Below are 17,521 nucleotides of genomic sequence, written 5' to 3'. Positions count from 1 at the left end.
TCCGGGGATTAGTTCTCAGTGGGGTGCAAATCCTAGCCGCTCGCTTCCTCGGTGAGAACGGATTGCGTCGGTATGCACCAGATCAGCAGAGGGACTAGTATGCAGCTAAATCGGAGACAGCGACCGCTCTCTAATTTCTCGGACAACGACTATCTACTTCATCAAAAGTCCACCTTATCCACATCAGCCACTTGGTCCTGATATGACCATATCTGGAGTTAACGGAACATGCCAGTCTGACGGACGTAGCGACAAGTCAGGCTAACTCACAAAGCTGCAGTTCAGATAAGCAGATAAGGGAGATTTAAATTGGGGGTTTGCAAATGAAAATACATTTCATATTTGTAAAAGCTGTCATTATGACTTGAGAGTAGTACATTAGAAATGTGATCTGTAAACCGTGCCTGACAATTGACTGACAACTCCTAAATCACCATCTGTCTCTGATTGGTTGTTTTTCCTCGGGTGCGGTGGTTTCTTGTACCTAAGAGGTGGGACCGTTTTTTTCACACACCGAATGGGTCATATGTGTGACTATTTTAACAAATATGAAAAAAAGGGATTCTTTTTTGAAAACCCAGAAAACAAGCCATTAAAACAAAAACAAAAAAAACAGGTTGTGAAGTTCCAAAAGTCTTCATTAACTCTCAATGTCATTGAATGTAATCGCTCCCGCTCTCTTGTTTAGCCCGAATCAGGAAATTAATTGTTTCCTAATCTGAAATGCCGCGTTGCTATATGCATTCAAACAGCTGTGATGAATATACAAATGAAAAGAAATTAGCCAACAAAGTGAATCATTTGCATAAATTACACACCGCGTTACAACGGGTTAGAAGACTTCATCGGCTTCAATTAAGACACTCGGCAAACGTGTGATTGCAATTCCAGACTGACATTCCTGGCACGCCGTCTTGCCACTGCCCGCTAAAGGTTAATGCTGAAACCAGCCAGTAGGCCGGCCGCACAACCTTTGGCCTTTTTTTTATTGACGTGCCGCTCGCTTTGTGACCCCGCGAGTGTATGAATTGATCTTAAAGTCTCACAGAAATGTAAAAAAACAGTGAACGATTCAGATGCAAAGCAACAGTGTGCTAGATTCAGCACACCTTTTCAACAATGGCAAATGAATTGGGCAAAAAGTCATTTTGCGGCAACACCTGCTTCGTCATTTCAAACCTATCGCATCCTCACAGTGGAGGGTGGGCGGCCGGCCGTATGAATTAAAGATACCCTTTAATGTTTGCATCCAAACTCATGCGTTCAGGTTGGTAGCAAGCTTGCCTCAGGCACTTCTTTTTATCTGCTTTCTGACAGGACGTTGAGATTGTCCCTCATGGGAATTAGTACCCAGCATGCATTGCATCTTGGCCCGACCACCCTTTGTGGAGGCTAAAAGCTCGTTTTCCGCCTGTTAGAGCATCTTCGGGCCCGGTAGGAAGCCACTGATGGAGCCTGATGACTGTGTAATCGGTCATAATTGTCTTTTCAGTTTTGATTTGTGTCACCCGCCAAAGCCATACTTAGGCACACTCATATCTGTCGCCTTGGAGAGTGACATTTGCCGGCCGCATTGCAAATTCATCGACCCATCTAGATGAAGATAAATGAAATTCGGCCTTTTTCAACACCAACAAGGACCTCGTCAATGTCTTGGCAAATCATGCGTGTGTGCGTGCAACCAACCTGAGGTGAGAGGCTGTTGCCGATGGCGGCGGGGTTGACGGCGTTGGGGTGTCCTGTCGGGGCCACGAAGCTGTCCGAGTATCCCGAGAAGCCGTGACGTCCGGACGACAGGCAGTACGCCGAACCTGCGTCCTGAGCGCTGGACGAGGAGCTGAGCCCGCTCTGGTGCACGGACGTGGGGGGCAGAGGTTGCGGTCGATGCACCGTGCTGGGCTGTTCGCTTGCTGTTTGCAATCAAAGAAACGCAGTTTAGAACCGGCCAAGTGGATTATAAAAACGTTGCCGCCGGTTAGTGTCACTCACCCGTGCAGAATAGAACAAAATGGGAAAAATCCAATACCTAATCGGATGTGCAGCTGTACCTAATAAAATGAACTTCTCAATCAAAGCCTTACCTTGGGCCGGATAGGGACTTTCGGGCAGCTGATAGGGCTGCAGGCCCGACATGGCCGATGGAGGGAAACCGCCTGGGATTAGGTGATTGAACGCCATCAGCTGATTGGCTCCCGCTTGCTTCCTCCATCGGGCTCTTCTGTTGCTGAACCACACCTGAAAGTAGACAAATAAATAAATATAAAAATACACACACACATATACACACACACATACATATACATACATATACATATACATATACATATACATATACATATACATATACATATACATATACATATACATATACATATACATATACATATACATATACATATACATATACATATACATATACATATGGCCAGAATACATCACGGCTCGTTCAGATGGTGTGCTGATACAAGCGTTAACGGCTGGAACGGCCCTCTGGCTTTATTTGAACCCGGTGACTCGCCGCAGTACACAAAAGATGTCTGTGGTTTCGCTGCACACTCCTCATATTAAGATCTCTCTCAGTTCGGCTTCTTCAGTTTGGCACAGTGAGGCTTTATTTTTACGTGAAGTGCTGAAAAAGTCAACTTTTCTTTAGTGTGGTCAACAGATAAATCAGTGTTTCTCAACCTTTAGTGAGTCAAAGCAGCCATTTAGAAAAGCCTCATGGCACACCATCATATGAAAATGTCACCAAAATTATGAAGACTTGGTTTCTACAAAATAAGAAAAAAAGTATATATATATATATATATATATATATATATATATATATATATATATATATATATATATATATATATATATATATATGTATATACATCACGGCTATATACATATATATATGTACATATATATACGTATATACATATATATATACATTTATATATAAATGGCTTTTCTAAATGGCTGCTTTGACTCACTAAAGGTTGAGAAACACAGATTTATCTGTTGACCACACTAAAGAAAAGTTGACTTTTTCAGCACTTCATGTAAAAATAAAGCCTCACTGTGCCGAACGGAAGAATCCTCAAGAAGCCGAACTGAGAGAGATCTTAATATGAGGAGTGTGCAGCGAAACCACAGACATCTTTTGTGTACTGCGGCGAGTCACCGGGTTCAAATGAAGCCAGAGGGCCGTTCCAGCCGTTAACGCTTGTATCAGCACACCATCTGAACGAGCCGTGATGTATTCTGGGGATCTTTACATCGCCGCTGACAAAAATAGGAAGCTGTCCTCACGTACAGTGGATGCAGTGTGTTCGTGTGTGCGTGTGTGTGTGTGTGTGTGTACGTGTGCAAATGCGTGTGTGTGTGCGCGCGTGTGCGTGCGCGTGTGTCTCTCTCTACACGTCTGGGGAGCCCCCCCGCCACCTTCCCGACTAATGCGGGGTCGAGGTCTTGAGGTCTTGAGATCTTAACACGTCTTGGAATGCGTGGCAACATCCCAATGCCGTTTAACACCCGCATGATCCATGACAGAGCCACTCATCACCTGACAGTGGAGATTTTTTTTTGTCGGAGGGCGCTAACCTGAACACGAGCCTCGGTGAGTTTAGCTCTCTGAGCGAGTTCCTCCCGCGTGTAGATGTCTGGATAGTGCGTGCGCTCGAAAGCCCGCTCCAGCTCCTCCAGCTGCTCCGCCGTGAAGGTGGTCCGACTGCGCCTCTGCTTCCTCTTGAGAGGCAGACCCGGCTCAGAGTCCACGTCGGAGCCCTCGTCCGAGTGACTGGCTGGAAAACAAATAAAGTGTTACTGGAGGAGTCCCACGGAGGAGCGCTAAGCCGCCCGCCACACAAAAGCCAGATCCCAGACAAAAGGTTTCGGTGAATGCGGCGCATGGTACGGAGCCACTTTAAATTGTCTTCCCCTGCTTCTTTTAAACTCCTGGGCGGTTCCTAAGGGGATCAAAAGCCGGAGATTGCTTGAACACGGATTAAAGAGGACTAGATCTCACCGGGGCTTCCGTTCCCCGGGACACGGCGTCTCTCCCGGTCTTAGCCGTAGGGTCCCGGAGTTGAGGGTGCTCGGCCCCTCGCAGGTGCTTCTTAATCTGTTTGTTCAGTCGAAGGCCAACTGAGAGCGAGCGAGCGAGCGAGCGAGCGAGCGGGCAGGCGGGCGGGAGACGGAGGGACGGCTTTTGGGGTCTAATTCGGCAGAAGACTTGAATCAATGAAGGCCTTAAAGTAAAGGACGGAGGCTATTGCATCGTTTGTGGGGGGAGGTGACCCGTCTATTAAATAATGATTAGGCTTGGCAAACTAGCGTGACAGCCGGCTATTGTCTCCAATTACACGTATGCAGTCAGTCCCACTTCTCTTTCTCAGTCCCAAACATGCATCTGCTACGTCTCAGCTTTTGCAGGCTTTCACTCAAAGAACACTGTCTGGCACAATGTGTCCGACCAACACAGATGGACTCCAGAGAGAAGGAATCCGCTCCGGAGGGACCCCTTGAAGCTCATGAGGAGGGTTCACTGCACCTTTTTGACTTTGCAAAACTAGAAGTGACAAGGTTACTCCAAGCGCTTGAGGCTTGTCTGCTTGCCGCCCGGTCTCACTGCTCACTTTAGTCCGGTCGCACGGCCAGATTTAAAGCTTTAATTAAAAAGTGCCGAGTCAGACGTAGACGATGGAGAGGGGAAGGGGCTTGCGGAGATCTCCCCTTGCCTCCGGAGCCAAGCAGGAAATGTTTGCGCCGGTTGCTAGTGTGCGTCTGACCAGGCGTTACGCACGGATTTGGGCCCTGGGAAGTCTGAAGAAACTGAAGATGCTGAGAGGAGCTCTTTATTACCATAGCTTAAAGAGTTTGGGAATGCTCATTAGAGTTAGTTTTATTTCGTTTTTAGCTGTTTTTTATAGTTCATTTTAATTTGCTTTCAGAGAAGGGTGTCTCGTTTTTTGGGGTTTTTTTTTCCATGTATAATGCGCTCCCATGTATAATACGCACCCTAAAAATGGCATGTTGATGCTGGAAAAAAGCCTGTACCCATGTTTAATACGCACCCAAATTTTGACTCCTACTTAAGTCCGTAAACGTAAAATTTGTTCAGAAAAAAGATCATCTTTGGGAACAACCGGATGTTATTCTGCCGGTCAGTATCACTGCGCTAGCAAACTCGATAGCGAAGAAATGTTTCGGATTTGTGTAGGGTACATTGTGACAGCAAACGAGCAGGTGATCGAGCAAGCGTCTGATACCAGAGCATTGTGTTCGTATGGAGCGTGTTTGAAGTGAACAGCAGAGAAGAAAGCGCATCTGTAATGGCGGCCTCCGTATCATATCCGGATAAAAAAATAAAATAAAAAATTGTACCCATGTATAATGCGCAGCCCAGATTTTAGGACAATAAATTTGTTACATTTTGCGCATTATACATACATGGAAAAAAACGGTCGTTTTTTCAATGTGTCGTTTTTGTTCATTTTTTTAATTAGTTTTAGTAATCGTTGAGGGGGTTATTTCAAGATTGCGTTATTATCAGTGGCCTAGTGGTAGAGTGTCCGCCCTGAAACTGGAAGGTTGTGGGTTCAAACCCCGGCCGGCCGGGCCATACCAAAGACTATAAAAATGGGACCCATTGCCTCCCTGCTTGGCACTCAGCATTAAGGGCTGGAAGCGGGGGGTTAGATCACCAAATGATTCCCGGGCGAGGCTTCGCTGCTGCTCACTGCTGCTCACTGCTGCTCACTGCTCCCTTCGGGGATGGGTTAAATGCAGAGACAAACTTCACCACACCCAGTTGTGTGTGTGACAATCATTGGGTCTTTACCGTTTACCTTTAAAAATAAAAAAACAATATGATAAGTATTGTGTAATCGCAAAGTCTTAAAGCTAAGAGAATGGTATCATATATGAACCACAAATGAAGACACGTGTTCCTTCACGCCATCGGCTGTCGTTCCAGCCAAAACAAACGCGCAAATTTGTTGTTGTTGATCAACCCCAAAACTCATTAAATGAATTCACATTTTTGCCTTAATTAGTTTGCTTTTGTTAGTTTGCATATGTAAAATGCAGTTTCAGTTTTTTTTCATTTTTCATTTGTTTTATGAACAAATAAAACGTTTTTTTTCTATTTGAGTTTGAATTATTTTGTTATTTTTTGTTAAATAAAATAATTGTGTTTATTACATCAATTGAAACATAGTAATATGAGGACCACAGGCTCGATGCTCAAATACTGCCAGACTATGAGATTGGGGTTTGTTGATGCGACCTTTGGGAAAGCATCATTTGATACTCCTGCCCATTGCTTTGGAGGGGATTTGCAACGTTCCTTAATTAGCAGCAAAAGTCAGAAATGTAAGGATGGCACAAAATGGATTCCTGGAGGAGGGAAGGGAAGCTCATAAAGTAAGTCAAATGAACTGTAGAATGGGGGTGGATCTTGCCTCCTTTGTCGCCTTTTCATTTTCTTCCCCCCCTCTGGTTCCTTATTTTTAGCATTGGAAACTAGGGAAAACACTCGGTCACAGACGGGACCCTAATGGTGGATGACAGTGTTGCTTTTGTCATCCTCTACTTTGCGCTTTCTTTGGCACTCTTCCTCTCTCACTCACCGTCTTTTTTTTTTTTTTTTTTTGTGGAAACGATGTGGCCAAGCCTTTGTATCTTTGCAGCGAAAAGCCTGTGGCAGGCCTCTATTGGACCGATTACCACGCTCCATCTGTAGGAGCCATCAGGGACGCCCGGCCTCGCATTCAGGGGCCTGTCACCTGCCCAGCAGGGGAGTGAGTGGGAGGGGGGGGAGACGAAGGGTGGAGGGGAGGGCTGGGCCACAAAGGGGTCCAAGAAGGGCCACTGGGGGATGCAGAGGGGCACAGCAGGGGGAGCACCCCCTCCATCCCCTGCCTGAGGGGCATGGGATTTGTGGGGGGGGGGGGGGGGGGTGAAGCTAAACAGGAGAGGAGGCCAGTGGCACCTGAAGATGCCGGGGTATGGGCGCCGAGCTTTCCCCCCGCTGCGTCGCCTACCTTCCGAACGAGGCCACTTTGGATTGCGCGCAGTTGCGAATTTGTTCCCACACATTCCCCATAACAAGCAACAGAAGAGGATACTAAAGACACAAAGGGAGGCCTCCCTCACCCTCCTTACTTAAACACCCAAATCAAATTTTACGCTGGAGCTAAAGCTCTGGGGAGCTGAAAATACTTTGCTCACAGTTTGGCTGTGGCTCCGACAAGAATCTTAATAGAAAGATAGATTATTACTGCGGGCGGGTTAGGCGGAAATTGGGCCTACCGGAAAATGATCCGGAAAACAGACATTTATAAGATGCGGGTTAATGGGCTCATAACAGGCATGCAACAACTGGATCGATAGCGGAGATGTTTCGAGTCATGTTTCGTACTGGGTGAATTCAACAAGTTGGCACCATGGCAGGTTGTCAGGGCTCAATATAGCGGGCGGGCGGATTACGCTACTGAGCCACCGCTGACGCTTCAACACTGATCAGGCCGGGGCAGATTATCTCCTGAGGCTAATTTGAGGACCATCCAATTCCTGTAGCTGCACCTGTAGCATTGATACGTCCAACAAATAATAAATCATGAGAAATAAACCTGTATTTTGAAGTAGCATTATCACCAACAACCACTACGTGGCATACTCATGTAGGTTGCGCTTAAACTGGGTGGGTGTTGAGTAGGCCTAATATTTTGAGGGCACATTTGAAATTGCAGGACAAAAATAGTAACATTTTGAGTGATTTGATTTTTGTGAAAAAAAAAAAAAAAAGTACAAACGGAATTTGATTAGTTGTTCAGCTGATTTTTTCCATCCTTGAATAGCGATTTTTGTGCAAAAGCATCCATTGCACTGGCAAATAAATAAAGTAATAATAGAGTGAGTGAGTGAGTGAGTGAGTGAGTGAGTGAGTGAGTGAGTGAGTGAGTGAGTGAGTGAGTGAGTGAGTGAGTGAGTGAGTGAGTGAGTGAGTGAGTGAGTGAGTGAGTGAGTGAGTGCCCCTTTGTTTGTTAGATTAAGATAGTGGACCTTTTATCCATGCATTGTAAAAGTATTATCAATAATGTCATGTTAAGAGCACATTTTGCACGTCTAATATTACTGAATCTGCTTCTTGTACATACTATAAAGTGTATTGACCATCTTTACTGCCATTCACAATTGTCATTTCAATATACTTTTTATGTTATATCTTTTTTGTCTACTTTCTACAGCACAAACAGGGCCTTGTACCGCAATTCCCTTTGGATTTGCAATAGAGCCTTTCCATTCTACTCTATGCTCAGAATATTAGGCAAGCAAGCATCCGGTAGGAATCGGGTACAGAAAGGAAGGTGGACAGTGAGAGCCGAATGAGAAGTGATGGTGATGGCAAGGAAAACAGAAGCGCAGCATATGGGCCACTTTACAGCCTTGTCTTGCCCTTCCTCTAAGGGTTGTTAATAGAGAAGGTAATTGAGTCTGTGACATGTGTTGCCAATGCAAAACAAAGGGCAGCGGAGACAAATGAACTGCTTATTTGCCCAGGGAAGTAGATCTGGCCCTTTTCAGAGCGCAGCTCATGTCGGCGCCCTGAATAAAATATTGGCAGGCTCACATCGAGTCGGAGCGAGCAGATGCATGGGAGGAAAAGAATGGTTAACTGACAGCTTATGGGCTCAGCTGGGGTTAACAGTGAAGGGGGGGGTAAAAATAGGAGTGAGTGGGCTGCTCACTTGACTTGCTAAAGAGCCCCCCATGCAGTAACCTGCAGCTGCCTGCATGGGAAAGAGGAGGGGGTGATGGACATAAAAAGATGGCGTGAATAAGCCCCGAGGCGGCTGGCACTTTACAAAGAGCTAGCGGGTGATGCGACATTGAAAGATGCATCGCTGACAAACAAAGTCCACCAATGGGCATTATGCGCGCCCGGTGCGTGCCGTTTGTTATTTGGTTCCACTCGCGGTGCGGTTAGGTGAAACTTTCACGGTGGTACTTCCACCCTCGGGGCAGGGACAAAGCAAGCGGCGGCGAGCCCAGCAACAGGCGGCATGTTCCATTCAGATGGGCACTAACTAGCCTGCTGGCTGGCTCGCTCGGCTTTGCGTGAGACAGACCATCTGAAACGACCACATCAAAGTGGTGACATCATCAGACGTTTACATGATGAGTGAGTACATGAGTCTATTTGAACAGTTTGAGGAACAGTCTTGTCATAACAAACCTTGATCACAGTGATCGGGGGGAAAAAAAAAAACACACTGAAATATGCATGACGGCCCACTTGCTGGCGATGTCACTTTGAACTAATTGACTGCCAGCCCAGTTCAAATGGATCTTTGACGTCTATAGCCGTCAATGGTTGTGAATGGGTTCAGGAATAGTGTGCACATGGAAACCAACTGCAGTGAACCCCTCTTTAGTCACGGGGAAGACACTGAAGACCCAGCCGGCCAGCCAGCCAGCCAGCCAGCCAGCCAGCCAGCCAGCCAGCCAGCCAGCCAGCCAGCCAGCCAGCCGGCCGGCCGGCCAGCCAGCCAGCCAGCCAGCCAGCCAGCCAGCCACAATTGTTGAAAAGCGACATGACATTCCAGAGTATATGAAATAGTTGTATTCCTCCACACAATTGAAATGTGTCTTTATAACACTGCATGCTGAGAATGAATACATAAATAAATGGATGAGATTTGTTTTTGTTCAAAATGTCAACTTTGACCCCTTCTCAGATTCTCTCTGTCAATTTTGTCATTGAACCAAGCTAAAGCTAATGCTAATTCAATCACGAAGTCGCAAAGTCGGTCCAACGTCAAATTTCAGTCACTCTGCTCAGTGTGCTCAGCGCAACTTCTGCTTTGGGGCTCATTTGTTTTCAGTCCTTACACCATGTGCACAAGCCACAGTCGGTCATTTGGATCTTATTTTAGCTCCAAATTCCCGCCGTCCAAGAAGAGACATGCGGCGCGCCGCGCCGCGCCGCGGGCAGTAGTCCGCCTTTCCCTAAACATTATTCTAAGCTCCTCCATGGGGCCTGATAGTTTTAACAGTCAAGTGACCCTCGGTTAGCCTATGACCTTTTCACAGCTCTGGCGTACATTTGCCGCAAAGATCACCTCATCGCTGACCCTCCAAGCAACCTTCACATTCCTGCACTTTTCCCGCACAGTCCCACAGTGAGTGAGGCTCATGTGTATGGAAACAATGTGCGCTCTTATAGATTTGGGGCTGCCGACTTTCAGCGTCCGCGTTCATTCCGACGTATTCGTGAAACAATTACTTTAGGAACTCAACCGAAACTCAAAACGTGGATCCGGCCGTGCTGGCGTGTGCATAATGTGCCTGCCCAATGGTAAAAAGGGGTAAAAAGAAAAAAGAAGGGAGGGAGGGGGGTAGGGAGGGAGGGAGGGAGGGAGGGAGGGAGGGAGGGCGGGAGGCGAAACAAAGTTAAGTGATTGACAACGCTGTCTGGCTTGAGTCAATTAACTATCCCATTGTGCTCCTCTTTGCAGAGTCTTCTCGCCCCTCGACCCCCTTTTTTCTCTTCCCGCTCCTTTATCCTCCCCATCACAGAGTTTTGCTTGCAAATAGAGAGCTCCTTTTCTAGTGGGGCTCCTCTCCTTGACCTTCCATTGCTCATAGTTTCTCTTTCAGCCACTTCACGGTGTCTCTGGGGTTAGCGGGGAGAATGCGGAGGAGAGTACATCAGTGCTCAAAGGGGCCGGCACAGGGCGAGACCCCGGCCGGCCGGCCCATTACTTCAAAGTTGGCCTGAATTCATTAATTGTCCTTTGAATTAATATTGGGAGGATCACAATGCCGGTGCCAACAGAGAAAGAGGCTTTAATGAAGCATAGAGTCGCATTCAGTTGCAGATCAGCTCGAGTGGATTTGCTTTCTCTCTTTTTCGGGGGGAGCCTTGAGAATAATTCCGATGAAAGTGTTAAGAGAAGGAGGGACAGTGGGAAGACATTCCATCATTCTGCGTGCATACAGTACACGGACGGACGGACGGACGGACAGACGGACGGACGGCCTTACTACACACTATTTGTACCACATACAGCAAGAACTATCCTCAAAGTGAAGCCCAAGTTTGCGGGAAATCGCCTATAAATGGAATTTGTCCAACATATTTCTTGACGCAAACACAAAAGCTGAAAAATGACACAAAAACAACAACTGCCGTATGAACGCAGACACTGAGTCCAATTCTGAAGTTGTCCATTATTATTGCCCTGAGAGCAAAAACGGAACTGTAGCCGTTACGCGAGACATTCCGCCGGCCTCCCGTCGAGCTCAAGATCCCGTGTTCAAACATATTCAGCGTGGAAACACCATCACCCCTTAACGAGGTTGCGGCCCTGCTGGAAAAAGGCAGCTGTGTATTATTGTCGGATGCTTTCCAATTGGATTAGGGTTTGGCCTGGCTTGCTCCAAGTTTACCTCGCGCCGGGGAGTCGGCGTTTTTACACAAACAAAGTGCCGCTCGGTCGGCTCCTTAGCGCTGCCATCTTTCATGTTTTTGTCAAAGCTGGATTCCTCCCGGCCCTCGGGGCTGCCGGCCTGCCCCGCTGCACAATTGAGGCTGCGGAATGGCGGCAGATTGCTGGAATGCGCCTCAATGAGAGCAATTATTACATGTTGACTGCGTTCACCATGGCACGTTTGAAAGAAGCGGGCGGGCGGGCGGGCGGGCGGTTGGGCGGGCGGGCCCTCATTCAACGTGGCACGGCAGGACTCCCTTGAAAAGAAAAAGTTATCCCTTTGAGACTGTTTGCATTTCTGAGCTTTTCTTTTTCCTCCCCCGCTGCCATAAATGGATCTTTGCAAGAGTGGCGGGCGACTCGTCTTTCTTGGCCTGCTTCAATTTGTTCAATGAGGCTCAAATGCAAACAGTAGTAAGCAGGAGTGAGGATGCTATCACTTAAAGTCACTGTCAAGTGAAAATAAATATGCTTTCCATATTTGACACACCGCAGAGAAACGTTTTTGCAAAATCTGTACGTTTTTAAAAGCAGGGTATAAATGCTAACATATTAGCCTGTGGTCATGGCTAGTCACCAGCTAGCACGTGAGCTAACGGGAAAGTAATAACTCGCACGACAGCTCCGTCATTTAGCCCTACATAGTTCCCAGTCATTTGTCTCTCCAGATGTATTGACGCACAAACGCATTTATGGATGAGCTTGAACAGGTTACGTCACAGTGAATTCAAAAGCTTTGTGCTCAAAGGCGCTAAATGGGCACAAACAACTCGCCGGAGTTGAAATTCTGCCCACGCGTAACGTCTAAAACACAAACAACAGCTAGCTCTACAGCCCCGCTTGCGAATGCCATGCAGACCCCAGGCAGGGCAACCCGGCCGGACCGGCACATCTCCCAGACCGTTTTGCCGTCCTTTTCCCAGACAAATAAATCTAAATCCAAGTCAGTCACCTTTGATGTGAGCACTTAAGGAAAGGCAACAATGGCGCCGGAGGAGAAAGGGGCAGAGAGCAACAGGCCTCTCAGCGCCGCAACAATGGCCTCTGCAAACACCTACTTAATCAATATTTGGCCAGAAGACGCTCTCCTCCAGTCCCCTCCCTACCTCCCTCCCGAAAGCTGCCTTTTCACATTCTAATAAGGAGCCATAAAAGGGAAAAACAACAACTACTTCCACAAAGAGACACAAGAAAGATCTACTGCTGTTCTGTATATGAATGGGAGGAAAGCATGTGAGCTGTTTGTAGGATGTCACCCGTTTGATGAAAATACGAGGAGTTCATCAACAAACAACATTTTTATCATATTAGCATATATTAACATATATTAACTTGATGTCATGTATTCTTTTTTTTTTTTTTTTTACCATGCATGCACCATTTGATTATTATTTTGACACTTTAGTCTTTTTATCATTGCACAATATTTAGTATCTATCTATCGTAAATTATTCTAAATGAAATACAACATTGGATTAGAAACACTGACAAGCCATAGTATTATTTATTTAGATATTTTGTGAATTTTGAACATTTTCTCAAGATTTGATGAAACGCAAATGCTCACATTATTCTTATTTGTCACGATTGACTTTCCACATTTCAGGGTTTATGCTGTAACATGCACTTTTGATTTTATCTAAAGAAAATACATTTAGGAAATAAGAGAACAAATAGTCTTAAATGAAGGTAAATATGATTTTAGATTAACAACAAAGTACATTACATAACACGTACACTGCGTCATTATCCAGATGTTTTTATGTTGTATTGATATTTGAATGAACCTAAAATATTTTCCAAAGCGTTTTTGTTTAGGATAAATATGTTATTTAGACTGCTTATTGACGATGTAGTCAAATTCATTTCTGAAAGGAGCTGTTAGGAGACGTTTAGGGATGTGAAGTGCCTGCCACCAGATAATGCGTGAATGTGTGCGCCCGAGGCTGAAAGAAAAAACGAGTGTGTGTGGGGGGTGGGGGGGGGGGGGTTCAATTCTCGTTGGAGATGAAAGTGAAGAAGAAGAAAAGGTTGGGGTTTTAATCTAGTCGCAACGAGAGCGTTTCCTTACGCTCGCTCAGAGCCGTGACAAAAGCGCTGAATGCGCAATTTGAAAGCGCAAAATTGACCGCAAATCACCGGTTTGGATGTTTATATCACTTTCAATAAATAACACAAACATCCATCCATCCATCCATCCGATTTCGGAATTCTAGAAAGTGAATTTAGCTCGTTGACGCGTCTGTGCGTAAACGCGCGCGATCTTACGGTTCACTTGTCATGAATCATTAACTCCATTGAGTCTCCATTTCCTCGAGCGAAAAGACAATAATGCAACAGGTCTTAAGTCAACAGGTGCCGATTGGCTCCACTCCATAAATCCAACGCAAGGCAACCTTGCTTGATGCTTCTAAAAACCAATCATTCTTTTACTCTCTTTACTTTTTGAGAAATATCATCAGTCCTAGAAATTGCGCAACTTTTGTTCTAGATTTTCACCGCCGCGGAGGAGGCGCGTTTTAATGGATTGACAAGAAGTTATCGAGTGCATTGTTGAATGAAAGAAAACGGACTCACAGAAATGTAAGTGAAAAAAACAAAACAGACAGACTTACATCTATCACCCAGGATACCATCGATGCTGTGTTTAGTCCTCGATTCGTTTTCTTCCATCTCCCTCTTCACCACCTCGTCACCATCCTCCTCGTCATCATCACCCAAACTACCAAATTTGGACCTCATGACGCGACTGATGGCGCTCACTTCATTTTTGGGGAGAAAAAAAAAAAACTTTGAAGGAAAAATGAAAACATTACGGAAGCAGAAAGACTTTTCTCAAACTATTAATTGCAGAGATTTGTTTTATTTGTTTTTTACCTGAAGGAACGCTGTTTCTGTCACAGATGCCATCTTTCAATAACTTGTCCCTAATTTCCCAGCTGAACATTCCCGGGTTTTCCCTTTTGTACTCTTCAATCTTCTTGTCCAGTTCTGGGGAAGCACTTTGCTTTATGAGGAAGGAATGAAACAAACAAACAAATTAACAAACAATCACTTTTTATATTAATCACTTGATAAAAATGCTCTTGGGCAAAAAATATGCATGGTGTATCTTTCTGTACATCGAAAGTACTAGAGTATGAATTACTTGTAATATAAGAAAACTTTTTATATACAGCTTTTTTTTTTCTTGGCGGAGCTTCTATTTCTGCGTTATATATATATATATTTTTTTTTTTTTTCGTTTTTTATGCTATTTCAATGCCTTGTTATAATACTAAAAGAAAGGAATAATAATCGCTTTTTATTAGGACATTTTAGGCCGTTTGCGCTCACGTGCAAAACATGCTTATTTTTTATGACGTATTTGAACTATTCTATATAATAGAAGGAAAACAAAACCAATCGCTTTTTTTATCCACCACGTCTTGAAAGTGCTATTGGTGTTTTCATTTCTGGGGGGACTTATTCCTACAAACATTGAATCATATTTAAAAGGGAAAATCTATGAACACTTGCAACACGTTCTTTATGTAGCATTTTTACAACGCATGACTTTATTTCAAAAATACCGTTTAGAGAAAGAACACTAAAATAAGACATTAATATCGGGGCTTTTTTCTTTTTTTTTAATGTGCTCCTCAAATGAAGTTAACACCCATTTGAACTATAAGGAATCTAATTTGCCGCTAACCTTTGGCTTGCTTCCTCCGATGGCTCCAGGCCGAATGGATCCAGTCTCCTGGTAGCGGCACAAGATCTTGGACACGCAACCGTGGGAGACCCTCAGCTGGCGGGAGATGACGCAGGGCCGAACCCCGTGATGGGCCATCTCCACGATCTTGTGGCGGATGTGGTTGGGCAGAGGCCGGCCGTTTATGAATACGCCGCCGAGCTGGTTGACACGACCCTGGCCCAGAGGAGTGGACACTGCAGATGGACGGGTCAGCCAAAAATAGTTTCCATTAGATTGTATAGATGAATGAATATGTATATTATATTTTCGGAGAGGATGATTTATTTATTTATTTCAATTTGACTTACCCTCAAGGGAGTAGACTCCCCGTGCGTAATTCTGGTGTGGACCGGGTCTCATCATTCTCGTTAAGCCTCCTGCCAATGCTGTCATGCCTCTTGCCCGTTTGTCAGGCAGCAGCAGCAGCAGCAGCAGCAGCAGCAGCAGCAGCAGCAACAACAACAAAAAGAAAAGCAAAAAAGTTCGCTCCAAAGTGCTGCCTCGCCGCTCGTTTTTAATCCCCCCCGACCCCCCGCCCGCCCCCCAAAAAACCCAAATAAAACGAAACAAGTGCAACCGCTTCAAAACCGCCGTTAACAACGGAACTTGAATGCTCTGGTGGGGGTTCGGGTCAAATTTAGTGGCGCTTCGAAAGTCGTCCTGAGAGGATGTTTTGGGAGGATGGAGGATAGTCCAACATTTTATCTGCGGTGGCTGTCCCCTCTGATTCGCGGGCGAGTCCGCTGATTGGTTCCGGCTCCGGACGTCCAGAGGCGTTCTGATTGGACCCAGAGTGCGCTCCTACGGAGGGCGGATTGACCTCACCAGGGTCATCTGGCTGCGATGTCACAAGCTTCTGCTGCATGCAACTTTTTCACAGGTTTTAAAACGCAAAGAAAAGGTAACGGTTTTACCTGATTGCTGTCTTGTAGGCTCAGAACATAACTACTCATTGTCTGGTGATTGAATTTCCCTCGAGGGATGCATAGTCTATTAACAACGGATTATCCAAATCAATGGTTCTATTTTGTATTCTTTTTTTTTTTTTTTTTTAATACAGCAGGCCTAAGTGTTCTCACAAAACAGGGTTTTATGCCTAAATATGATTGCAGACCACAGTAACATTATGCACGGTTTCAACAGTAACACGATGAGTTAACACGATCGATTCATTGATTACGTTCAAATGCATTGCACATAAATACCAAGCGAGCATGAATAAAAGTTTTAAAAGAAAAAACAGTTCCTAAATGATATGCAAACTTTTGTACAAAGAAGTTAAATACAACTGAACAGGACTTGGGCGGTCATTTTTTGTGTCCCACGAGAGGGAGCCCAGACTACACCAAAACAGAAATACTATTGCAAACATGTGTTTTGTGAGGACACTAAAATCCACATTCAATTGTTGTTTTTCTTTTTCACAAGGGCACTACTGTTTGGAAAATGCTTCGCTTTCCATTACAAGACAATGCGCTTACACTTCGGAATTTCCAGTACGCTGTGTTCAGAATGAATCAATCCTATTCAATGGAAACGCGTCTGCTGCCTGCCATTTTAAGTGCCTCTGATGTAGGGTTTTTCTGGTCTTATTTTCGTGTGCTCACTGCTTTTTGCTTCGGAACTGTTCATAATTCCCTCCACCTTCCTCCGCCAGTGCCAATGGAAGAAAAATAGCCCCAAAAGATACTGCTTGAGTGTAACCATGGAATTCTATTAAAGAGAAGCAATTTGGTATTATTCATATCACCAAAAATGGCATTTAAACGAGGGGGTGTCAACTTTGTTTTTAAATATCCACTGTAAATGCATAGCTTTGATGACATGACGAGCTCTGGGGAGACCTCATGTTCCCCTGAGAAGAACTTCAAGGATCAAAAGTTGCTGCTTCATCAGAGCCATGATTATATTTCATTCGTCTCAAAGCAGAATGGCCCAAGTCACATTTGAACGTTTTCAGTTGCTTTTTTTTCATTCAAAAAGTCAAAGTTTGCTTTATTGTCGATTTCTTCACGTGTCAAGACGCACAAAGAGATCGAAATGACGTTCCCACCATCCCACGGCGACAAGACATCGTACACAATATACATACAAGTAAACAACACAAAACGTCACAACAAGAAGGCACAAACAATGAATAAATAAGAGTGATGAATAAATAATAAATACACAAATAACATAATAAATAAGACCTTTGCGAGTGACCCTGGCCTGGATATGCAGCTATGACGAAGATAGATTTGTGTTTTTAAAAAAAAACATTGTTTGGGCTGGGGTTTTACACAACCATTTGATGTAAAAC

The 17,521-nt window shown here is 45.0% G+C and overlaps 1 protein-coding gene across 3 annotated transcripts in view; it reads right to left on the bottom strand.

Moving 5' to 3' along the window:
• The window catches only part of pax3a (paired box 3a), a 39,472-nt gene that overhangs the window by 4,257 nt on the left and 17,694 nt on the right, over nt 1–17,521 (bottom strand). For 2 of the 3 annotated variants that reach the window (XM_061295958.1, XM_061295959.1), the window contains 7 exons: nt 15,528–15,614; nt 15,178–15,413; nt 14,361–14,490; nt 14,099–14,245; nt 3,589–3,788; nt 2,082–2,235; nt 1,687–1,910 (listed from right to left, as the gene is read on the bottom strand). In XM_061295958.1, coding sequence (XP_061151942.1) covers nt 1,687–1,910; nt 2,082–2,235; nt 3,589–3,788; nt 14,099–14,245; nt 14,361–14,490; nt 15,178–15,413; nt 15,528–15,614 — 1,178 coding nt within the window. Of the gene's footprint in view, nt 1–1,686; nt 1,911–2,081; nt 2,236–3,588; nt 3,789–14,098; nt 14,246–14,360; nt 14,491–15,177; nt 15,414–15,527; nt 15,722–17,521 lie in introns of those variants that run through there. The other variant, XM_061295960.1, reaches the window with a different exon arrangement.

Source organism: Syngnathus typhle, linkage group LG13 (assembly GCF_033458585.1).
Source record: "Syngnathus typhle isolate RoL2023-S1 ecotype Sweden linkage group LG13, RoL_Styp_1.0, whole genome shotgun sequence".
Classification (NCBI taxonomy): Eukaryota; Metazoa; Chordata; class Actinopteri; order Syngnathiformes; family Syngnathidae; genus Syngnathus; species Syngnathus typhle.
This window is presented reverse-complemented; position numbering and strand designations above follow the sequence as displayed.